Consider the following 26445-nt stretch of genomic DNA (forward strand, 5'->3'; position numbering starts at 1 on the left):
CCTGAGTTTCCTCTCCTCACCTAATCCCTTCGGCTGATTGCTCTTCTATCTGGCTTCCTGGTTTTTAATACCCTTTCTCCTGCTCTTCCCACCTGCTGCTTTGGGCATCCCTGAGTTGTCTCTCCTCACCTGTAACCCTGGGGCTCAGTAGACACTAAAATAATAGCAGCAAAGGAAATGATAAGGAAATCCATAAACAAAATGAACTCAACATAGAAAAATTTATTGAAGAAAGAAACCATCAACACCAGTTACGCAAATACACACACAACAGGAAAATAACACAGCAGTAAATTCAGACCTATGGATAATTATACTATTTGTAAGGGGATTAAATGCATCAGTGAGGCAGAGAATAGCATAATGGAGAAGAAATCATGACCAATCAATATGCTGTCCCCAAGAGACACATCTTTGACACCAAGGCAAAAATAACCTAAAAATCAAAAGGTAGAAAAACATATCAAGCAAATGACAACCAAAAGAGAACATGGCAATGTTAATTTCTGATAAAATAGATTTTAAGGCAAAAAGCAAAAAGAGACAAGAAAAAACATTACATAAAGATTAAAGGTCTGATCCAACAAGAGGACATAGCCATAATAAATATTTATGCACTCAATGAAAGAGCTCCAAAATACATAAATTAAACTTTCACAGAATTGAAAGGAGAACTAGACAACTGTACAGTAGTTGTAAGGTATTTTAATATACCCCTTTTGGTGAACAAGAGAACAACCAGAAAAAAACTGAGCAAAGGTACAGAACATCTAAATAACACAATCTACCAGCTTGACCTCATAGACATATATACAGAACCCTCCACTCAACAACAGTAAAATTTTCATTCTTTTCCAATGCATGTGGAACATTCTCCAGAGTAGACCATTGTTCTGTTTACCTGCTGCTGCTCGGACAGCAATATACCTTCAGTGGGATGGCTTGAACAAACAGGAGTTTATTCTCTTACAGGTTGGGAGGCTAGAAGTCTGAGTTCAAAGTACCAGGCTCCAGGGCTGTGTGAAAGCCCCTCGACCTTGGGCTTCAGCTCTGCCTCTTGCTCCCGGCCCACAGAAGCAAGAGACATCTGTTCGGTCAAGCAGCTACTGGCTGCTGAGGCTAACAAGCCCAAGGTTGACAAATAAAATGTCATAGTCCCAATGTTACCAAACCACACGGCAGGCCATTGATTCAAGTCCATTGAACATCCCAGGATCAGAAGAGCACAGCAGGCTACTGAACAATGATGCAGCTACATGCAGGGTTCAAGTGTGCCTGCCGTAAGCTAGAGACCGCTCCCCAAGGCTTCTCCTTATATACAGGAAGCAGACCACATCTCTAAAGCAGCTACTCAGCTGCTCACGGTAGATTCCACCATGGAGTTGATTACTGGTTTTATCATGAGGAATACTACATCCAGCTGCCCAGCCATTCAACCAGGCCCGGCCAAGTTGACACACAAACATAACTACCACAACCATATATTACGCCACAAAGCAAGCCTTGATAAATTTAAAAACATCAAAATATTACAAAGCTTCCTCTCAGATCACAATGCTATAAAATTAGAAATCAGCAACAGGAGGATCAAGGGGAAAAAAAATCAAATACATGGAAACAATAACACTCTGCTTAAAGACTACCAGGTAATAGAGTAAATTTTAAAAGTTCCTGGAATGGAATGAGAATGAAAACACAACATACCAAAATCTTTGGGACACAGCAAAAGCAGTGCTAGAAGGACAATTTATAGCAATAAATACACATATCAGAAAAGAAGAAACAACCAAAATTAAAACCTTAACTCAAAGTCCCCAATAATTAGAACAAGAACAGGAAAAAAAAAAATCTTACTGTCACCAGAAGAAAGGAAATAATAAAGACTCAAGCATAAATAAATGAAACAGGAAACAGAAAAGCAATAGAAAGTTAACAAGACTAGAAGTTGGTTCTTTGAAATAATAAAATTGACCGTGGTGCAGTGAATTACTGATATGACTCTTCCAGCTGTGGTCCTTCTGACTCCCACCAGATGACTTGTGAGACTATGCAAATGTGAGTGCTTGTGACCCACCAAGGGCATTGGATAGCTTGCTAATAATGTGAAGTACATGGTACTCTTTTGGGTGTAGGACCATGGAAATAAGGTGTATGGAATTCCAGTGTGGGCATGGTCAGTTTTTGTCATTCTGCTAATCTTAAAATAAAGAGCGCTGGTGGCGTAGTGCCTAAGGCATTTGACTGCTGACCAGAAGGCTGGCAGTTCAAACCCACTAGCCACTCCTCGGAAGTAAGGTTGGGCTATCTATTTCCATAATGATACCGCCTCCGAAACCCAAGGAGAGGTTGCTATGAGTCGGATCCGATTCGATGGCAGTGAGTTTTTTTTTTTTTTTTAAAGTAGTCTTAAAATAAGCCCTCTCAGAGGCAGAGGGGGAATTGCACTATAAGCAAGAAAGAACCAGGAATTGAGCATGCCCTTGCACCCGAGATTCTTGTACTGGACCTTCTTAGCAGAGATACAGCAGAGAGATAGCAGCAGCAGAACTGAGAGACTGGCACAAGACATAGCAGTAGGCTTGCCAGCCCATGGGGTGAGAAAGCTGATTCCCTCTGGGCAGGAGGCTTACTGGCAGAGTGAGATACCCCTATAGGCAGAGTGAAAAGAACTTTGTAATACTTACCATAGGCAGAGGCAAAGCCAAGAGGTCCAGTGCTTGCAAGCATGGCAAAGGAGAAGCTATCCTGATCGAAGAATTGTATCCTGAGCGTTCCTGAACTTGATTGTAACCTGTTGCTTACCTACCAAAAACCAAACCAAAACCCACTGCCATCAAGTTGATTCTGACTCAGCAACACCCTCTTGGGTTTCCAAGGCTGTAAATCTTTATATAAGTAGATTTACATAAAAATCTTCATCTTCCTCCCATGGAGCAGCTGGTAGGTTTGAGCTGCCAACCCTCTGATAAGCAGCCAAATGCCTTACCCACTGCACCACCAGAGCTCCTTGTTGCTTACCTAATAAACTCTATAACTCTATTGCCTATTAGTTCTGTGTGGCCATTGCAACAAATTATTGAACCCAGCAGCGAAGCAGAGGTAGAAAGTGGGGGGAGGGGACTGTTGGTGTCAAAATTGGTCAAAAAAAATAAAAAGAAGGGTTGGAGGGTAGAAGAATATCTCACTGCAACTTTGTAGGAATCAGCCTTGGGCTGATGTTGCTGAGGGTGATTTTCTCTCCCCCTTGTGAAGTTAGGGGAGGGCAGAGGACACCTCCCGCATGCCCTTTTTGCATTGACAAACCATTGGCAAATTTAACAAAGGAAAAAAAAAAGAAGATGCAAATAACATGAATAAGAAATGAAACAGGTGATGTTGCAGCAGAACCAACTGAAATAAAAAAGATAATATCAGACTACTGTGAAGAACTGTTATTTGAACAAATTTGAAAACCTAAAAGAAATGGAAAAATTAGGAACACACCATCTAACACAACCTGAGGTAGAAAATTTGAACATACTCATTGCAAAAGAAGAAAATGAATAGGTCATTAAAAAACAAAAACTCCCCCCTCAAAAGAAGGACTATTGGCCCAGACGGCTTCACTGCCAAATTCTACCAAATATTCAGAGAAGAGCTGACACCAGTTCTACTAAAACTACTATTCCAGAACATAGAAAAGGGTAGAATACTCCTCAACTCTTTATCTAGCAAGCATAACCCTGATAGCAAAACAAGACAAAGGCACTACTAAAATATATATATATATGTGTGTGTGTGTGTGTGTGTATATATATATATATATATGTATATGTATATATATATGTATATATATATATGTATATATGTGTATATGTATATAGCGTAGTGCCTAAGGCACATATAGACCAATATCCCTCGTGAACTTCAGGTGCAACAATTTTCAATAAAATAGGTAATAAAATCCAACAACATATTAAAGAAACAATGATACATCATGACCAAGTGGGCTTCATATCAGGTATACAAGAATGGTTCAATATTAGAAAAACAATCAATATAATTTACAACATAAATAAAACAAAGGAAAAGAACAACATGATGATATCAATCGATGCAGAAAAGGCATTTGACAAAATCCAACACCTATTCTTGATAAAATGCTCAGCAAAATAGGAATAGAAAGGAAATTCCTCAACATAATTAAGGGCATAGACATAAAACCAATAGCCAACATTATTCTTAATGGAGAGAGACTGAAAACATTGCCCTTGCAAATGGGGAGCAGGCAAAGATGCTCTTTATCACAACTCCTGTTGAATATTGTAAGGAGCTCTGGTGGTGCAGTGGATAAGGTATTGGGCTGCAGACCAAAAGGTCAGCAGTTTGAACCCACCAGCTGCTCTGTAGGAAAAAGATGAGGCAATCTACTTTAGTAAAGATTTACAGCCTTGGAAACTCTGTGGGGCATTTCTGCTCTGCCTGATAGTCAGAATAGACTCCATGGCACAGGGTTTGGTTTGGCTTTATTCAGTATTGTATTGGAAGGCCTAGCCAGAGCTGTGAGACAAGAAAGGGAAATAAAAGGTATCCAATTCGAGAGTAAAACTCTATTTACCCATGATATGATCCTCAAAAACCAAAACCAGACTCACTGCCTTTGAGTTGATTCCAACTCAGAGTTATCCCCATTAGGTTTCCAAGGATGTAAACCCTTATGGAAGCAGACTGCCCAGTCTTTCTTTCACAGAGTGGCTAGTGGGTTCGAATTGCCAGCCTTCTGGTTACCAGTCAAATGCCTTAACCACTACACCACCAGAGTTCCTTGTTATGATCCTATACATACAGAATCCCAGAGACTCAACAAGAAAACTACTGAACATGTTCAGCAAAGTGGCAGTATACAAGATCAGCATACAAAAGTCAGTCAGATTCCTCTACACTACCAAAGCAAACTCTGAAAAAGAAATCAGAAAGACAATAACACTTACTACAGTCACCCAAAAGATGAAGTACTTAGGAATAAATCTAACCAGAGATACAAAGATTTATTTAAAAAAAAAATCATAAAACACAAGAAACCAAAAGAGATCTACATAAATGGAAGAATATACCATACTCTTGATTAGGAAAACTTAAATTGTGAAAATGTCAATACTATTCCAAAGTCATCTACAGTTATAATGTGATTCCAACATCATTCTTTAAAAAGATGGAGAAACTAATTACCAACTTACATGGAAAGGGAAAAAACCCTAGAGAAGCAAAGTAGTACTAAGAAAGAAGAACCAAATAGGAGGACTTCCACTTCTTGATTTCAAAACCTACTAAACAGCCACAGTAGTCAAAACAGCCTGCTATTAGTACAATGGCAGACACATAGACCAATGGAACAGAATTGAGAACCCAGAAGTAAATCAGTCCACGTATGGACAGCTGCTAAGGACTGAAACCCATTAAATGGGGGAAGATAAGTCTTTTTAACAAATGGTGCTGGCAAAATTGGATATTCATTTGCAGAAAAATAAAACAGGATGCATATCTCACATCATATACGAAAACTAATTCAAGATGGATCGAAGACCTAAATGTAAAATATACACTATAAAAATAATCAAAGAACAAATAGGGGCAAATTTAAGGATTCTAAACCCTAATACATAGCATGGGAGCTCTGGTGGTGCAGTGCCTAAGGCATTTGACTGCTAACCAGAAGAATGGTGGTTCAAACCCATCAGCCACTCCTTGGAAGGAAGATTGGGCAATCTACTTCTGTATATATACAGAAGTATATGGAAGTATCTGGAAACCCAAGGGGGGTTGTTATGAGTGAATTGACTCAACAGTAGTGAGTTAATACATGGCATAAATTCACTGTCAAACATAACCAAAAATGTGCAAGCAACAGAAGAAAGGTAGACAACTGGGACCTCCTAAATATTAAACATTTATGAGCATCAAAAGAAAATAAAAAACCAAACTCACTGCCATCGAGTGGGATCCGACTTATAGCGACCCCTCCTTGGGTTTCTGAGGCAGTATCATTACAGATTGCCCAATCTTCCTTCTGAGGAGTGGCTGGTGGATTTGAACCACCAGTCTTCTGCTTAGTAGTCAAATGCCTTAGGCACTACGCCACCAGAGCTCCCATATCAAAAGAAGCCTTCACTAAAAGAGTGAAAAGAGAACCTACAGAGTGGGAAACAAATTTTGACAATAACACTGGACAAGGGAATAATCCCTAAAAGTTATAGAAAACTTCAACACCTCAACAGCAAAAAGACAAACAATCCAGTTAAAAAATATGCAGAGGATATAAACAGACACTTCACCAAAGAAAACATTCAGACTGCCAGCAAACACATGAAAAAATGCTCCCAATTATTAGCCATTAGAGAGATGCAAATCATAACAACAATGAAATTCCATCTCACACACCAGCGTTAATAACAAACTTCAAAAAACAGGAAACAACAAATGCTGGCAAGGATGTGAAGAGATGTGAAGAGATTGGAGCCCTTATATACTGCTGGTGGAACTGTAAAATGGTTCAAACACTGTGGAAATGGTATGGCACTTCCTTAAAAAATTGAAGATAGAAATACCATGTGATCCAGCAGTCTCACTTCTGGGGATATATCCTAGAGAACAAGAGCCGTGAATGAACAGATACATGTACACTCATGTTCACTGATGTATTATTCACAATAGCAAAAAGATAAAAACAACCTAAGTGTCCATCAAAGAATGAATGGATGAACAAACTATCTTACATACACATGATGGAATACTACACAACACATTAAAGAAAAATGATCAATCTGCAAAGCACTTCATAACTCAGACAAGCCTAGAGGACACCATGCTGAACGAAATTAATCAATCACAAAAGAACAATATTGTATGAAATCACTACTGTAAAAAAATCAAGAAAATGTTTACTCACAGAAAGAAATACTGTTTGAGAGTTACTAGGGATAAAAGAGGGAGGAAATGTAAATCACCAACTGGAGATTAGACATGGATCACTTGGATGAAAGGAGACAATATACTACAAGGGGCAGGTCAGCACAGTATGATCAAGGCAAAAGAAGACCATGGGAAGAGCACAAGAGTTAAAGGCAACAATGAATACGATTGCATACACAGTGTTGCAAGAACAGGAATAACAGTGTATGAGTGGGTACATAGATAGACACACAGGCAGAACAGGTGTGGGGAAGCTAATGGGACTCTACCAAAGGGGAAGATGTTTAACAGAGGCTATTTCTACATATGTATCTGTATGTGATGTCGATATATCCCTGAATATAGTAGAGAGTACAGAAGGTAACAAACACATTGAGGGAATGAGTCACTGGGCCTGGAGGCTCAGGAACATAATCTCACAGGAGTCAAAGTCAGTTGGCATAACCTAGTCCACAAAGACGGTGTTCTACATACTGCTTTGGTGAGGAGCAACTGGAATTTTAAAAGCTTGTGAGCAGGTATCTAAGGTGCAGCTATTGGTGTCTTACCATCCGGAGCAAAGGAGAGTGAAGAAAATCAAAGATGCAAGGAAACATATAGTCCAAAGGTCTAGTGGACCACATGAACCCTAGCCTCTGTGACTAGATGATGCCTGGCTACCACTACTGACCTGTTCTGGTTACCTAGTGTCGCTCTGACAAGAATATACCACAAATGGGATGGCCTTAACAAACAGGAGTTTACTCTCTTACAGTTTGGAGACTTTAAGTCCAAGTTCAAAGTGCCAGGCTCTAGGGGCTGGGTGAAAGCCTCTCAACCTTGGGGTCCAGCTCTGCCTCCTCTTCTCAGCCCACTGGAACTAGAGGCATTTCTTCACTCAGACACCTGCTGGCTGCTGAGGCTGAGAAGCCCAAGGTTGACAGGTAAAAAGGCACAGTCCCGATGTTACCAAACCACATGGCAGGCCATTAATTTAAGTCCATCATAAGTCCCAAGGTGGGCAGAGCATGGGAGGCTGCTGAACAATGAATGACACAGCTGCATGCAGGGTCCAAGCGCACCATAAGGTAGAGACCATTCCCAAAGCTGCTTCTAATATATGGGAAGCAGACCACATATCCAAGGCAGCTACTCAGCTGCTTGTGGTGGATCCCACCATGGAGTTGATTGCCAGTCTCATCATGGGGAATAACTACCACCAGCTGCCCAGCCACTCAACCAGGCCCAGCCAAGATGACACACAACTTTAACTACCACATGACCTTTCTGAAAAGGATAACAATAGGAAGTCCTGGATTGCATGGGATAAAAATATGGTGCAAACCTCAAAATAATAAAAAAAAGACCAGGCTTACTGATCTGCTTAGACTGGTGGAACCTATAAGACTATGGCCCTTAGGTACTCTTCAAGTCTGGAACCAAGGTCACTCCCATGGCTCAACGGTCAGGCAAATAATAGACAAACATAGAAGGTGAACAGTAATACTAGGGAGGTATGCACTCCCGAGAACAACCGACCAAATGAGATCAAAAGGGCAGCTTTTGCCCAGGGATAAAGCTTATGGCAGGAAGGACAAATAGAAATGGCAGCCACAGGGCATAAGTGGGAAGAGTTCTGTTACACTATGGGGATTACAATCAATCCATGTCACAAAACAAGATGTGTATGAAACGTTGAATGGAAAACCAGTTAGCTCTACAAACTTTCACCTAAATCACAGTAAAAAGTTTGTTTTTTTCTTTTAAAAAAATAAAACAGTACTAGTGTTTACCATTTGCTATTAGTCTTTTAATTATTACAACTACTTGCCCCTCCCCCACCCAATAAGGCATTAGCTTTACATTCAAAAGAGCTGGTTTGCATCTTGGTTCTGCTATCAACTAGATTCATCACTTTGGTCTGCAATACTATTCCCCTGCACATGCATTTGACTGCTAACCAGAAGGCTCATGGTTCAAACCCACCAGCCACTCCTCGGAAGGAAGATTGTACAATCTACTTCCATAATGATATTGCTTCGGAAACCCAAGGAGGGGTTGCTATGGGTCAGATCCGACTCCTTGGTAGTAGGCTTGGTTTGATTTTGGCACATGCTCCTAGGGTGCACCTCACTTTACTTGGGTCTGTACTCAAGTGGCACCTCCTCAGAGAAGACTTTTGTGACCACCCCAGTGTTGCACCTATCTCATAACACACACTCTCTAGTCCTTGCTTTTTCCTTCATGCTTCTTATCCCCATTTGTCATTATATTATTTATATTCATATCCAAGACTAAAGTGTAAGAATCGTTCAGACAGAGAGTCTGTCTTTTGTGCTCATTGGTATATACTATTTTGGCACATGGCAGGTACTCAATAAATATTTTCTGCACAAATGAGTAAATGAGATAATCACACAAGCATGTAATTATCAATGATGACAAACAAATGAGGTAAGTGAAAGTACTTTCTAAACTATAAATATTGCACATGTGCAAGGGGATGCTATTTATTTGAATTTTATAAAATTATAATCTACTGGAAGATGATTGTAAGGCCACAGTAAGGAGAAGAGGACGCACAAAAGTGAGGTTAAAGAGAAGTTTTTATTCTGAGTTTCCGGGTGAGGTTTACGGGTCCCAGAGAGGGGCCCGGGCGAGGTTCATGGATCCCTGAGAGGGGCCCGAGAAGTCCCAGGGTCTGGCTGGGGAGGGGAGGGTTTATAGTCTTGTGGAGGACCTAAGTGGGGACACTAAGGAAATAGTGGGGTCCAATTAGCTGTTAGCATGGGTCTGTACTTAATTAGCATGTGGAGGCTTCACAAGAGGAAGTTTGCCACTGCATGGGACTTTCTAGTCTGGGCGGGTTCTGTCACTTTGGTTGTCTTATCAGGCTGTCTCATCAGGGCTGGACACCCGGAGGAAGCTGCTAACTGAAATGTTGGTGGCTTGGGTTTGCTTCGGCCTAACAATGATCTGTATGTTGCTTTGAGTTGTAGCATTCTCTTTAAACATTTGTATCTTCAGAGTTTTCCTTCCTTGGTGTTTATGGAAGAAAAGTGAAATATTGAGCTTTTCCTTTATGGTTCTTTACTCTCCTCCTCTGTGCCAGTTCAATTATTCTCTAGAGTAAGGATTCTTGCCCCAGATCTGTGGACCTTTGTGACATCCATTGTTGGCTCCTGAGATCTCCTATGTTCCCTGAAGTTGTATGCACAGGTGGTGATTCATGTACATGTACTGGAGAGAGTTCCCTTCTGTGGCTTTCATCAGATTGTCAGAGCCTACAAGCTCTCACCTCCATATATTTAAGAGTCTTTGCTTTAAAATTGTGTATGTTTGTTTTCTTTTATGTTGGGCAATCTACTTCCATAGTGATACTGCCTCGGAAACCCAAGGAGGGGTCGCTATGAGTTGGGTCCAACTTGACGGCATATAACAGCAACAACATTGGTATATCAAGGAGCTCTGGTAGCGTAGTGCCTAAGGCACTTAACTGCTAACCAAAAGGCTGGCGGTTCAAATCTCCCAGCCACTCTTCAGAAGGAAGGTTGGACAATCTACTTCTGTAGTGATACTGCCTCGGAAACCCAAGGAGGGGTCACTATGAGTCAGGTCTGACTCGACAGCACATACCAACAAAGAACAACATTGGTACATCTCTTTCTCCTTGAGATGGGTTCATTTTCCATTTAATTTTCATGACTGTATTTTGGTATTTCAGAATGTTTATTGTTTGATGGCCCCAGTGTGTGGTATGCTTGATTTATTGGAGGCATCTGATCTTAGCCTTTCTCTTTGTTTCTGTTTTGTCTGGCCAACAGCATGGGGATGTACCAACTGCAGGGTTGACCTATCCAACCCATCTGGGACCTTTACTTCTCCGTGCTATCCTAACGACTACCCCAACAGCCAGGCTTGCATGTGGACCCTCCGGGCCCCCACTGGCTACATCATTCAGATAACGTTTAATGACTTCGACATTGAGGAAGCTCCCAATTGTATTTATGACTCGCTTTCCCTTGATAATGGAGAAAGCCAGACTAAATTTTGTGGAGCAACTGCCAAAGGCCTATCATTTAACTCAAGTGCGAATGAGATGCATGTGTCCTTTTCAAGTGACTTTAGCATCCAGAAGAAAGGTTTCAATGCCAGCTACACCAGAGGTATGTAAACCAAAGGCGATGCCAACCTTCTGCTTTCATTTAACATCTTCTGCAATAAACACAAGACCCAGAAGACAGAGTTATGCTCTTTTATGTGAATGTGAATGATTAGGATTAGGATTTAAGGGCAAGAATCTGTTAATATTTTTGGATCATTCTCATTAGCAATATATGGTTACCAGATCCAAAATCTGGTTACAGTAGTTCTTTTATATTGTTTCTTTGCAGAACATTTCAAGGCTGCTTGGGATGCACAGTAGATACTCCATTGATAATAATTGAATCTGTAATTCTAACATCTTCCACTGATAATTTAAAACATCCCTACTTAGAAATCCATTTATTTTCGGCTTTTAAGATGTTGCCCTTTTAAAGCACTGTACTAGGGGACAAATATAGAAAATTAGCCTGTAAATTAAAATAAAAAGGACTATTAATAACTCAAGTAAATAAGTAACCCAGAGAAAATCCTCTGAAAATGACTAATTAAAGGAAATAAAACATCTTTTTATCAAATATAATTTCCAGATTCTACATATAATAACATTTATATTATCTTATTCTTTCCCAAACCTGTCTTTATTTAAAGAAAACTTTTTTAAGATTCAAGACTATCTGGTTTTGTTATACATTTTATTTTGAGCTTCCTAAATAATAAGTGCTATGTACAAAGAAAAAAGAAAATGAAAGGCACAACTATGAAAATGACTGTTAGTGGTGTTATTATTTTTTTTTTTCTTTTTTGCTTGTAGGGTTATTTGCTGTTTGTGATGGACTTTAGGTAATGTGTGATTAATTAAAACACACATAGTTTAATTTTTAACACAATATTTTAAGAAGTATAAAATGTTATAGGAAAATGAGAAATAAAAATTAAAGCAAGTTAGAATTACCTATACATCTACCACCCTGCCATAATCACTAATAAAATGTTGATGGCATGATTCCTTCCAGCACTTTATTTTTAATGCATAGAGAATACTGGATGTATATCTCATAAGCATTCTTTTGAGTACAATTTAACAACATAGAACTTTTGTTTTTTTAAATAGACTAAAATCCATGACATAGTGCCTAAGGCACTTGACTGCTCACCAGAAGGCTGGCGGTTCAAACCCACCAGCCACTCCTCGGAAGGAAGGTTGGGCAATCCTACTTCCGTAGTGATACTGCCTCGGAAACCCAAGGAGGGGTCGCTATGAGTCGGGGCCGACTCGACGGCAAACAACAACAACAACAACAAAATCCATGACACTGTTAAATTCCATCATGATTTTTTTAGCTAGAAATTTTCATTAAAGCTATGTTTTAATCATACTATTCCTTGTGTATGTAGAGTAGAAATCCACAAGTCTCTGTTATAAGGGAGCGTGCACAGAGTTTGAAGCCAGGCAAAGTAACTTAGAATCCTAGGTCTTCTGCTTCATACGAATGTCATTAAACTGCCCTGAGTTGCAGTTTCTTCTTGTACCAAATGAAGGCAACAGTAACTTCACAGACAGAGTTATTTTGATGGATGTATGGGATAGTGCTTATGGAAACATTCAACAATGCCTGACACATATATTATCAATAAATAGTACCTATTATTCTTTCCGTTGTTACAATTATTGTTCTAACACTATTGGTAATGCTTGATGGTAGAATGGGCAGAGAAATAGAGGGAATTGGTGAGTCAAAGGATGACTAAAATGTTAATACAGAGTGGTGGAGCAGTGTGGTTAGCAGACTTTTTGCATCTCATTTGGCAATAGTCTAGAATTAACGTTCTCTCTCTCTGCTATTATGTTTTGTTGTAGTTGCTGTGTCCTTAAGGAATCAAAAGGTCATTTTACCCCAGATGCTAGATGCTTACCAAGTATCTGTTGCAAAAAGTGTCTCCATTCCAGAGCTCAGCGCTTTCTCACTCTGCTTTGAAGCAACCAAAATTGGCAATGAAGACAATGACTGGACAGCTTTCTCCTACTCAGATGCATCCTTCACACAATTGCTCAGTTTTGGAAAGGGCCAGGGTGGTTACTTTCTAACTATTTCAGGCTCAAAATGCTTCCTGAATAGTGTGTTACCTGTCAAGGAAAATGAAGACATCTTCACAGACAGCTTTGAGCAGCTCTGCATTGTTTGGAATAATTCTTTGGGCTCTGTTGGTGTGAATTTCAGAAGAAGCTATGAAATGGTTCCATGTGATGCCACCATTAGCAAAGTTATTCCTGGGAATGGGAAATTGTTGTTGGGCTCTGATCAAAATGAAATTTCCTCTCTAAAAGGGGACATTTATAACTTTCGACTTTGGAACTTTACCATGAATTCTAAAATCCTCTCCAATCTCAGCTGTAATGTGAAAGGGAATGTGGTTGACTGGCAAAATGATTTCTGGAATATCCCAACCCTAGCTCTGAAGGCTGAAAACAACCTGAGCTGTGGTAAGTCTGTGGCATAGTCTCCTTTTTCTTTCAGCATTGTTTCATGAATATATATGCCAGTAAGAAATTTTATCTGCACCTACACATGCACTGATACACATGGCTGTTATTAGCAGACTCCTTTAATATTAAAAATGTGATCTACTCAGCCATTTGCAGTATGCATTTGGGTACAAGCATTTTTTACTGAATCAAAATGTTCAGTTTTACCATTCTTAAGTTTTCCCTACACCACAAACTACTGCAGAGTTTATCACTAACATAGAAACAGTTATGTGTAAGTTATGTCTGAAATATAAATATGATCTGGAATATGGACCATTAGAAGAAATTAATACATATAGAAGTTATTGTTTTCAGTCATAAAAGTGATATCATAATAAGCTGATCTTTGTCATCCTGGAATGAAATTTCAGTTACATTCCTTAAATAAACAACCTGTACCTAAAGAAATGGTATTTACTCAGCCAGTATAAAATATAAAAATTTTCCATTTTATGGAAAAATCTTGATAATCAGTTTTGTCTTTCAGCTTTCTTTCATTGGTTTAAAAATGCACATTGGTCATTTGTTTAAAAAACTTTTCTCTTATTGTTTGTTCTTTGAGAAACATTATATGCAATATTATTACAAGTGCCTGAATGCAAAGTATTTAGGGAAATAATCCTATGTAACAAAAATCAAATTAAAGTAGACCTCCTTCCAATTTTCTGTATGTACAATGTTAATTCTGCAAGTCCTTATTTTACTATAGGAATGATTACATTAAAAAAATAGCATCTCTATTTTTGATTTTGAAAGTCATATGATTAGATCTAAGCTGTCAGTAGTATAGATTCTTTAGGCACAGAAATAACAGTCTATAATAAAGAAGGAAGAAGAGGCCTTGTATTCAACATAATTTCTATTTGACTTTGGAGGGAGTTTTATTCATTCCCAACACTTTGAACAAACTAGAAAGACCTAAGGCATCCATCTCCTCAGCTTCCTGAGCCTGTGTTCATCCTTCCAGCCTGGAGAACTCCTGTCACCTACCCTTCCATGCGGGTCACCCACCTATCTGTGTGGTGTACAAAGTTCCTACAGATATTGAGCAAGCTACTAGTGACGCCATTTGAGAGAGATTTCCCTGTGGGTTATTGGAGAGAGGGTAAACTTTAACCCTGGTCCAGGACCCTGCAGAATTTTGTAAGAACTAATGATGTTCCCCAGCATCCTTGTGCAATTCAAGATTAGATAGCAAAGCAATGACTCTTGCTTTTGAAGAGGCTTCCTAATTCACTGTAGCTTTTACTTCTCTCTATTCTTCTCATATCACCCCTTTTTCTGTCTTTAGATGGCCTGTGGCCCCCATAAGCATTTGTGTTTGGAAGTCTGAGTCTGGATCACACTGTTCTCTTCATATAGACAGGGAAGTGAAGCCTAGAAAAAAATAAATGGCTTGTCTTGGCCCGAGGCAATTAGTGGGCTAAAACACACATCTCCTGTCTCCTTGTCCAGTGTTTATATCTGAGAGTCCTCCTGGTTTTTTTTTTTTTTTTTTAAACCACTGTCTTTAAAACTCCATTCTCAAACCTTAAGGTTACCAGAATGCATCAAATATGTGCTGACTCATATTGCTTAGTCATCTGTGGGTTTCAAAGTAATTTCAATCAATGGAGAAGCACAATTTTACAGAATCTATTTGAATCCATTTATTTATTTACCTAAAAATACTCCCTTTAATTTTTATTGTGCCTTCTTGACATTCCAAGATGACGCTGAACACTGCATTCCATATATTCAGATGTCTTGGACTGGGATTCAGGAGTCACAAGGGGGGGATTTCCAGCTGTTTAATCATCAGCTATGGGAGTTGAAGAACTCAAGTCACTTATTAACTGGCAGGAAATACCTGTAACAGAGATTATATCTGGGCCTATTAGCTAAGCAGAACAACAAATGAAAAAAAAGTGCTCTATTAACATTTTAACCTTTCTTTTTTCTGGGACATTATAGTTTGTTGTTTAAGGTAACAGTAATTTCCAAACAACTGATCATCAGTACAGTAACCAATGGGGGAAGAAGAGTTTCATTCCAACATTCCATTGGACTGAAAACATCGGTTAAACGTGATCTTTGTTTCAGGATCACCTTGTGATAGAAGATTAATAGCTTTTGCAAGTGCTGATTGTTAAATATATTTTAATATAAAAATAAGGTAGTGAAAAAGAACTGACTAAATTTAATAGTAAAATGCACAGTCATTTGTTCCAAGTATTAACTGTCCTAGCCTTAATAATTTTGCTACAAATAATTTAAAAACAGTTCCAGCAGAACATCTACAGAGAACTGCAAAAAATTTAAGCTGGATTCAGAAGAGGACATGGACTGAGGAGTTTCATTGCTGATGTGATGGATCTTGGCTGAAAGCAGAGAATACCAGAAGGATGTTTACTTGTGTTTTATTGACTATGCAAAGGCATTCAACTGTGTGGATCATAACAAATTATGGATAACATTGCAAAGAATAGGAATTCCAGAATACTTAATTGTGCTCATGAGGAACCTGTACATAGACCAAGTGGCAGTCATTTGAGCAGAACAAGGGGATACTGCATGATTTTAAATCAGGGAAGGTGTGTGTCAGTGTTGAATCCTTTCAGGAGATTTATTCAATCTGTATGCTGAGCAAATAATCCGAGAAGCTGGACTATATGAAGAAGAATGTGGCATCAAGGTTGGAGGAAGACTAATTAACAAGCTGTGATAATGCAAATGACACAACCTTGCTTGCTAAAAGTAGAGACTTCCATCACTTACTGGTGAAGATCAAAGACTACAGCCTTCAGTATGGATTACACCTCAACATAAAGGAAACAAAAATCCTCCCAACTGGACCAATAAGCAATGTCTGATAAATGAAGAAAATATTAACATTGTCAAGGATTTCATTTTGCTTGGTTCTATAATCAATGTTCATGGCAGCAGCAGTCAACAAATCAAATGATGTATGGCGCTGGGCAAATGTGATGCAGAAGACCTCTTTAAAGTGTTAAGAAGCAAAGATGTCACTTTGAAAACTACGGTGGACCTGACCCAAGCCATGGTATTTTCAGTAGCCTCATATGCATGTGAAATCTAGACAGTAAATAAGGATGACCTTAGAAGAATTGTTACAATCGGATTGTTGTGTTCACGAAGAATAATGAAAAGAGCATGAACTGCTAGAAGAACAAACAAATCTGCTTTGGAAGACATGCAGTCAAGATGCTTAGGAGCAGGAATGGCCAGACTTCATCACATGCACTTTGGTCATGTTGTCAGAAGGGACCAGTCCCTGGAGAATTACATCATGCTTGGTAAAATAGTAGAGGGTCAGTGGGAAAGGGGAAGACCCTCAAGGAGATGGATTGCCACACTGGCTGCAGTGATGGGCTCAAGCATAGCAAGGATTGTGAGGATGGTGCAGGACCAGGCAGTGTTTTGTTCTGTTTTATAGTATTTCTTTTTCGTTTTATACATAGGGTTGCTTTTAGTTGGAACTGACTTGATGTCACCTAATGACAACAACAGGCTTACATTTATTATTAATAAGTATTTCATTATTTTCATAATTGAATTTTTTTTCTCTATAGCGTAGTGCCTGAGGCACTTGACTACTAACCAGAAGGCTGGCAGTTCAAACCCACCAGCCACTGCTCAGAAGGAAGGTTGGGCAGTCTACTTCTGTAGTGATACCACCTTAGAAACTCAAGGAGGGGTCTCTATGAGTCAGGTCCGACTTGATGGCACACAACAACAACAACAACAACACACTTTCCTAATCATATATAGGAGAATATACCTAATTTGGAGCTCTGGTAACATAGTGCCTAAGGCACTTAACTGCTAACCAGAAGGCTGGCGGTTCAAACCCACCAGCCACTCCTCAGAAGGAAGCTTGGGCAATCTACTTCCATAGTGATACTGCCTCAGAAACCCAAGGAGGGGTCGCTATGAGTTGGGTCTGACTCTATGGCATATAACAACAACAACATACCTTAATTACTTCTTTGGGTCATGTTGTTAGAAGGGAACTAGTCTCCAGAGAAGGATATCATGCTTGTAAAGTAGAGTGTCAGTGAAAAAGGGGAAGATCCTGAACGAGATGGACTGACCCAGTGGCTGCAATGACGGGCTCAGGCAGAGCGAGGATTGTGAGGATGGTGCAGGACCAGACTGTGTTTTGTTATGTCGTACAGAGGGTCACTATGAGTCGGAGCTGACTCATTGGCATCTAACAACAACAACAACAATCTTATTTAAGAAATTTTCAATAGGCTTGCTTTTTTACATGGTTAATCTTTCCTTGTCTGCCCTTTTCAAAAAGAAAGATTTTATTTAGCAGTATTTCTTTTTCATTTTATAGAAACATTATTTTTCTTAGAACTGGTTTATAAAACGTTTAGTTTTATAACCTTCTTGGATAGACAATTTCCCCTTAATTATAGGTGCACATATTGCCTATGTTATGATTCAAGTTTAGATACTGGCTAATGTCCATCCATTTTCACAAAGAACAGACAGTGCCTTCTGTACCATTTTTATTTATTTTACTGATGACTGCTCTTTCCTGAGGAGTGGTACAGTAACTCAATGAATAGTCCAAGTTCAAACAAGTCACATTTATTTAACAACCATTTATTAAACACTTCTATTTATTAGACACTGTGGTGTAGAGATAAGACCTAGTTCACATGCACCCAACTTTGTTATTCTTTACTGAAAATGTTTAGATTTGTACTGACTTTTGTTTTTATCTCCACAGTTTTATGCCTACTTAATAAGGCTTCATCAGCTTTTGGATTCCTACCCTTTCATTCACTTTCTGTTATTACAGTTCTGAACTTCCCTGCTGTAAAATTTTGATTGCCTATTGGCCCCCAAATTATTGGGTATATTATTTGTAGATTACTAAATAATTTTTTAATAATAAATTCTTTATAAAGTACTTTATTCTTTGAAAATGCACACTTTGTAAACAAAACTCCTTCCAGAAATAATTTTATTTAAAATATATTTATTTATGAAACTGTAAAATTCATCTTAGTAACAACTATGAAGAAAGAATTTGAAAAGAATTTTTTTTTCTGTTATTACAATTTAGTGTGAAGATTTACTATTTGAATTATTATGAAACAAAGTCTCAGATGAATTCTTGATTCTATGTCAGTTTTTTTTTTAACTACAGCTTATATAGAAATAGTGACTAGTTTTACCAGCATGGTTTTGGAAGAAGAATGACAGATACAGGAGAGAAATGAGCAGTTTTACAGATTTACATCAACTTCCCATATTCAGCGATTACATATTTTTCAAGAAAATCTGGCTTTAAATTTTGCCATTGATATTAAGTTTTAATATCACAAAGTACCTTTTTGATAGCAACAATAATCAGTGAACACACATAGGCCATACTCTGAAGATATTTCATTGGTAATAACAATATCACAATCTAGGAGAGAGGATTGTCTCTGCTCTCTTACAGTTTCTTGCTTTGTAAATCTGCTCTCCGAGGAAAATCAAGTGTGAGAAGTGACTTTTCTATATGCTGAAAATGGAACTGTGTACAAATAAGATTTTTATGTATGCTTTCTACATTTTGTATATTTCTTTTATAATTTGGTGTATTTCTGATGTAAGATTTCAGTTATCGATATAATTTCCTTCTAATTAAATCTGTTACTTGTATTTCCACCATTTTCACTATATCTTCAAATTGCTATGGCTATATTGGATCATAATAAAATAGTATTGATTGAGGATTTGGAAAGCAATGTCAATTTGCTGAATAAGAAATGCCCAGAAAGAACTCGCCTCTTAAACAATTGATCATTTATGTATTGTGAGATAACTGTTAGTTTTCCATGACAAATATGTCATCTACTGAAATTTATGATTGTTCCCATACAATGAAATTGAGCAAATATTCAAGAATTGTTAGATTGCTTCCAACAGTCAAAGCTGTTCTAATTTTCATTCCTTATTTCTACCTCTAAGCTCTTTAATACATTGTAGTAGAAATGCCATTAGCCTAAAAACTTCTTTCCCACAACCCGGTCCCCTTATCTTGCTTTGTCTCCCAGAGATATTATATCAGTGCCAGACGTGGCCTAGGGAGCCTCTGACTGCCAACTGTAATTTGAGAAGCACGGAAACACCATCCAAAGGTCTCCTCTGTTGCATGTAACAGTGGCTGAGATTTCATCAGTCACTTGAGTTTTATAGGCATCTTAGTTTTCACAGTCCCTTACTAAAATATAAGTACCTTTTGGATAAGAGGTTCTGCAAGAAGGGACATAAGTATGATGGAAAGAAAAATAAATAAATAACAATAGGCAGAAGACATTCAGGATAAAATTCTACCTCAGTCTCCTCTGGGGCTGGCTCTGAGCTTCAACTTCTGCTTCCTTAAGGGCTCTTTTCCCATGATTGCGTAAGACTTCAATCTTTGAAAGTCCCTTTCTAGCTACCTTCCTATCTCTATGTTTTCTTTCACAGCCAAGCTTCCTCTTCTTCCGTTCACACCTTAAGCCTGGGCAGTCTAGATTTTAGTGCTCCCACACGACTGAAACTAATCTCTCTAGAGCTTCTACCAGAATTCCAATTGCAAAGTTAATGATCTTCTCAGTCATTATCATTCTTGACCTTTCCAGTTGATATTGCCACATGTTCCATGAAACTTCCTCACTAGAACTCTGTAATGTCACCTTCTGCTGTACCATCTTTGCTTTTTCAAGTCCTTGGCTCTTTTTCCTGTATCTGGTAAGTACAGGAATCTCTGTAGGTCCATCTGTTATCTTTTCAATTTACCCTCTAGAACTGAAGATCCCAGATACATCTACACCTTGTGTTGATTATTTCCTGGCTACCTTTTTTTTTTTTTTTTCAAAAACATGTACAGCAGTTCATGTAAAATGCCCCACAGACACTGCAGTTTCCATGACTGAACTTATTATTCACTCCACCATAATCTAAGTTTGTTTACTCTTCCTCAAGTTAGAAACCATGAAGACGTCTTCTATTCTTCCTTTTCTTTCCCTATTCTCTAGTTAGACACTAAATCTTCTAATTCTGTTTCTTCATATTTCTTGTATCTGTCTTTCTTTCCATCCTCATTGCACTCATGATATCAAGCCTGAATTATTAGTAGCATTTCCTGCTTGCTGTATCTCTTCTCTTTTGGTTGGTTGTGGTATGTGAAAAGCAATTATTTTAAAATAACATCCAGTTTTCTCATTTAACCCCTTCATTTTTTTTTCCCATTGCCTTTAACACAAGATTTCTAAATTTTAGAAGTCATTCATAATATATTCAATAATTTGTTCAGTAAAGATCAAGCACCCACCCGCTATGTGTGGGGCATACACCACTGATGAAAGACACAGGATCCTTGAACTGCTGGTGCTTCCATTGTGTAAGGCCCTCCACAGGCTACCCATTACCTGCTTCTCCAAGCATACCTCCTACCAGTTTTCTACAATTTTGCTATGCTAACAATGCTATGTTACTGGAGTTCCCAGAACTTTTCAGTGTTTCCTTAGCATAAGTAGCAATTATTCTGTCTGCTAGTAACACCCATTTCCACTCTCTTTCCCCTCAGTCACTGTAGGGACCCTTCATATGCCTACCAGGTCTCCTCTCTTTGTTGGTTTTCCTGTTCATCATTTTCTGATCACTTCCTTCTTTGGTGACTATCACCCACTGAGCACTTCATTTACATTACTCAGAGAAGTGTGAAGTCATCTCCCATTAATTCCCACTCATACCTCTCTGACTCATCAGACAAGAGTGCCCTGAGAGAAGTGGCATTTCCTTCTGGCCCCTGTGCCTTATATATTGTGGCCAGGGAGTCCGTGTTTATTGAATAAACAAGTAAAGCTTGGTTGTTGATGAAAGTATCTGGACAGTTAGCATCGCATACCTGCCTGTAGAATTGGACCTTTCTCACACAATATGATTCTTTCTGTGGGCCAGGTGCCTAAAACCATCAAGAATGACAAAACTATACCTACTGTTACACTGTTGGGATGCTTTCTGCGTATATACATCCATTTACCTAATTAAATATCATTTGTCAGCTCATGTACATGCTCTGTCTTCATGTGCTGTTCCCACAGGAAAGTTTGGGAAAATATTTGAACATTAGAATGAAATCACTATTATAGAAATGTCCTTTAATTTTTTAGAACAACAACAAAAAAAACCACTATTTGCAGTTGCTCATTGTCTTAGTCACCTAGTCTTCCTGTAACAGAAATACCACAAGTGAAAGGCTTTAACAAACACCAATTTATTCTCTCACAGTTAGAGGGCTAGAAGTCTCAATTCAGTATGCCACCTCTATAGGGAGGCTTTCTCTCTGTTGGCTCACAATTTTCTTTCAGCGTCTGTGCACCCAGTTTTCCTTGGAGATCTCCATATGTCTGGCATCAATCTTCCCCTGGATCTGGGAGGTTCTCATCGTTGGGACCCTCAGTCCAAAGGACGTACTCTTCCGAACATACTCTTTTCCTGACTTCTTTTTCTTGGTGGTCCCTTTTTTTTTTTTTTCAGGAAAAGAATTTTTTTTTTTTTTAATTGTGATTTGGGTGAAAGTTTACAGAGCAAATTCACTTTCCATACAACAGTTCACATACACTTTGTCTCATGACATTGACTACAATTTACTCCAATCCAACAGCTCCCCTGTCACTTCCTCCCAATAGTTGCCTCTTCCCTCTGTCCATCCCTCCATGCACTCCTGCCCCCTGAGATGTTACCTTGTGCATAAACAACCCTTCTTCCTCCCATGATTGATCTCTCCAAGGAGTGTGTCTACCTCAGGTAAATGTTCAACTCATATGCCTGTCTTTTGTTTGGCTGGAAGCCACAGGAGTGGGTTCAATTCCAGACCTAAAGGGCAGCTAGGGGCCATAGTCTGAGGGGTTCCACCAGGCTCTATCAGACAAGCAAACCTGGTCCACCCTTTTTCTTTTCCCCAAATGATTTTGAGTTTTGTTCCATATTGTTCTCCCTCTCTGTTCAAGATCTCCTACATAGATCCCTCTCCAAGTGGATGACAGTGGTAACCAGGCACCATCTAGTTCTTCTGGTCTCATAGTTGTATAGGCTGTGGATCACATGGTGTACCAGTTGCTAGGACTAATTGTTTCCATGCATCTTTGGTTTTCTTCATTCTTCTTTGCTCTGGAGGAGGAGAGACCCATTGTTGCATCTAGATCGATGCTTGCAGACTTTTAAGATTCCAGTCGCTACTTGCCAAAGTAGGAGGTGGAACAATGTTTTGTGTAGTATTTGATGCCAGTTGAGCTTGATGTCCCCTGTGGCTATGGTCCCTAGCCCACTGATTCAACTACTTGGTCCCTCTGGGTAGCTGGCTGTGACCAAGAAGTGACTACAACCTTGTCCCTTGTCAGCTCTACTATACACCTGGGAATTCTTACAGATCATACAAATACAGGACCATTGTCTGCCAACCCTATACATGGTCTTGGATACACTCCCCACTTCGTTGATGTACCTCATATTTCATCCTGTCCACTGTGGTGGTCCCTCTTTATTTATTTGCTTCTGTTTTTATCTGTTGTAAAATGGTGATGCAGGTCACACTCCAGGTGTGGATCAAGCTTGTGACCTGAGTAAGGCTGTTGCATCATACTCTAACCCTACCTCATTAACATAACAAACATAGCCTAATCCTCATTAATATAACCTAATCTTGCTTCATTAACAGATACTGTTGTTAGGTGCCATCCAGTCAGCTCCAACTCATAGTGATCCCGTGTACAACGGAACAAAACCCTTCCCAGTCCTACGCCAACATCATAATCATTGCTATACCTGAGCCCATCGTTGCAGCCACTGTGTCAGTCCATCTCATTGAGGGTCTTCCCCTTTTTCACCGGCCCTCCACTTTACTAAGCATAATATCCTTCTCCAGGGAATGGCTTCTGACAACATGACCCAAGTAGGTGAGGTGAAGTCTGGCCATTCTTGCTTCCAAGGAGCATTGTGGCCACACTTATTCCAGGACAGATTTGTTTGTCATTCTGGCAGTCCATGGTATTTTCAGTATTCTTTGCCAACACCACGACTCAAAAGCATCAACTCTTCTTTGACTTCCTTATTCATGTCCAGCTTTTACACATATATGAGGCTATTGTAACTACCATGGGTTGGATTAACAAAATACCTTTTGACAGAGGCCAAGATCTACAACACATCACAAATGGAATATAATTATATCAGATCACATCATGACATTATGGGGATGACTGCATCATTGCATAACTGCTCAATTACTGAGAATCATGACCTAGCCAAGTTGACACATTTTGGGGGGAACACAATTCGATCTGTGACACTCTTGTGTCTTTATTCATAGTGCAGGATGATTTTGGTAGTTGAATCCAACTTCCCCAAGCCTCAGTCAATAAAAGTTTGTTAATTGTCAGAGGGAGATTTACTGTAACAGAGAAAACTCACTTAGTAGAGAACTCCTACTTGAAAATCAGCTCAAAACTTGTTTCCTGCTGAGGATGTCAGTAAAAACTGAAATAAAAAGAGAGACTGAATGGAAGTCACAAAAACATATTCTTGGAATTGCAAGTAGCAGATGCTAGTACCAATGAATCAAAATATCCCTTTGATGAGTAATTAATAAAACCCAGGTTCACTTTTCAAACTAATCCTTGATTATTTCATTTGTATGAATTTCCATGAGAGCCTTGTAAATTATTATGGAAAAGGTGCCACACTTTGTACACAAACTTTAAGAGGTAGTGCAACTTATCCTTTCATGTATTCATACCCAGTAAAATTGAAGATCTTAAGGACAATTTCATCTTTATTTTACTTTTGAGAAAGTTAAAGCATAGAGAACTGAAGTGACTTTCACAATGTTGGAGTAATACTGGTGAACTCTCCTATGAGCCCTCGTATTAGACCAACCATATGACTCATGATTTTATTTGGATAGTGTCATTGGGTCATAAGTCAAACTTGTATAACCTCTCTCTGTTGATTAAGGTTCCTACCTGATCCCACTCCCAGCAGCAGAACTAGCCAGCTGTGCAGATCTGGGGACCCTCTGTCAAGGTAGGGAGACAACGTCATCCTCAGGAGTCTCTCTGTTTCCTGTTTTGGATAATGTAGTTGTCATTGTTTTGATTTTGATCTTAGCTTTCACTGAGAAAGCCAGAAACCAGTCAAACAGAAGAATTTCTGGATGTGTTTTAGTTGTGTGAGTGTACAGTGCATACAGTGTGGAGAAAGAAGGCATTCACACAGTGGATGACCACATTTCCATAAAGGACTGAGTTTTTAAATGTGAATAATTATATGCTATTGAATAAGGTTTATTTTATTTTCTCCCTCTGTTTCTTCTCAAGAATCTTGCATAGATCCAGTATAAACACTGTCATACAGTATTCTGAGGAAGTATTCATGTCCATAAAACAAGTGGAAAATGGTATAATTAAGTTGGATACTCATTTGAGTGTAAGACAAGGATAAGAAGATAAGGATAAGAAGATAATTTATGATGTGAAATATAACTTTAGTAAGAGAAGAATGTGTATTAAGCCAATATTAATATAATTAATTACATTAGATATTATGAAGCTGAAACATAATGATTATATCATTCTCACTATTCCAATTATATATTACATAGTAAGTAGTTATATGCTGAATAGTATATAATAATTAAAGTCATATAATTGTGAAATAGTAATATGAATGTTATGCTTTAATTTTATCATTGCTTCTTCTAATTATCTACGACCCTTTTTCATCTATTTACTCTACTGAATGCTTCTTTTTGAAGTAGGATGCTCTGTGTCCCACATTAAGAATCATGACCGTGCCTTTGTACAAGCTGGATCTTTTATTAAGAGGATCACAGCATGAAGGTGACAGAGATTAGAAGTGAAAGTAAATGTCGAAACCTAAGTTCTCTTTTCTAGTTCAAGTATGGTGAGTAGGGCAGGCAGGGGAGGGGTGGGTAACACATCATGACCTTTGATGCCCTTTCTGAGACACTATTTCTCTATTATCATTACTTATCAATAACCAAATCAAACCAAACCCACTGCCATTGACTCAATTCTGACTCATAGCAACCCCCACTGGGTTTCTGAGGCAGCAAATTTTTACGAAAGTAGATTGCCTAGTCTTCCACAGAGTGGCTGGTGGGTTTGAACCACCAGCCTTCTGGTTAGCAGTCAGATGCCTTAGGCATTATCACTATGCCACCAGAGCAATAGCCTATGAAAATGTCATCATGTTGTTTTTCTGTATGGTTATAAAATAGTTACATGAAATATATATATATGTATATACACACACACACAATTTTTGTTGAATTCAAGATTTAATGTGCTTTTTATTTTCTTTTAAAATGAGATAGCTGCAGGCCTGATTCATATGTCAAAGGGCCAGATATCAAGACTTACTTCCTATGGCATAAATAAAAGACCACTGGTAGCACAGTGGTAAGCTCTCGGCTGTTAACCAAAAGGTCAGGAGTTCGAACTCACGAGCCTCTCTGTGGGAGAAAGATGTGTCAGTCTGCTTCCATGAAGATTACAGCATTGGAAACCCTATGGGGCAGTTTTACTTTGCCTGATAAAGTTGATGTGAGTCAGAATCGACTTGACAGCAAAGGTGGTTTTTTTTTTTTAGTTACATTTTAAATATCCAAAAGGCATTTTCAAGTTCACTGATGTATTTTACATCAATATAAACATAATTGATTATTAATAATAAAAGAAAAATAAAGACTTTCAAAAAGATTTTACATGATTAAAGCAAAAATCAAACTCACTGCCTTGGAGTTGGTTCCAACTCATAGCGCCTCCTCCTTGGGTTTCTGAGGCGGTATCACTGTGGAAGTAGATTGCCCA

General features: G+C 38.7%; 1 protein-coding gene across 1 annotated transcript in view; it reads left to right on the forward strand.

The window, feature by feature from the left end:
* The window catches only part of ADGRG6 (adhesion G protein-coupled receptor G6), a 186089-nt gene that overhangs the window by 87611 nt on the left and 72033 nt on the right, over positions 1 to 26445 (forward strand). Inside the window, exons 4-6 of the mRNA XM_042782040.1 lie at positions 10752 to 11093; positions 12893 to 13516; positions 24569 to 24637. Of these exons, the coding sequence (XP_042637974.1) occupies positions 10752 to 11093; positions 12893 to 13516; positions 24569 to 24637 (1035 nt within the window). The remainder of the gene's footprint in view (positions 1 to 10751; positions 11094 to 12892; positions 13517 to 24568; positions 24638 to 26445) is intronic.

Source organism: Orycteropus afer, unplaced genomic scaffold (assembly GCF_000298275.1).
Source record: "Orycteropus afer afer isolate SDZICR_OR568_19922 unplaced genomic scaffold, OryAfe1.0 scaffold00226, whole genome shotgun sequence".
Lineage (NCBI taxonomy): Eukaryota > Metazoa > Chordata > Mammalia > Tubulidentata > Orycteropodidae > Orycteropus > Orycteropus afer.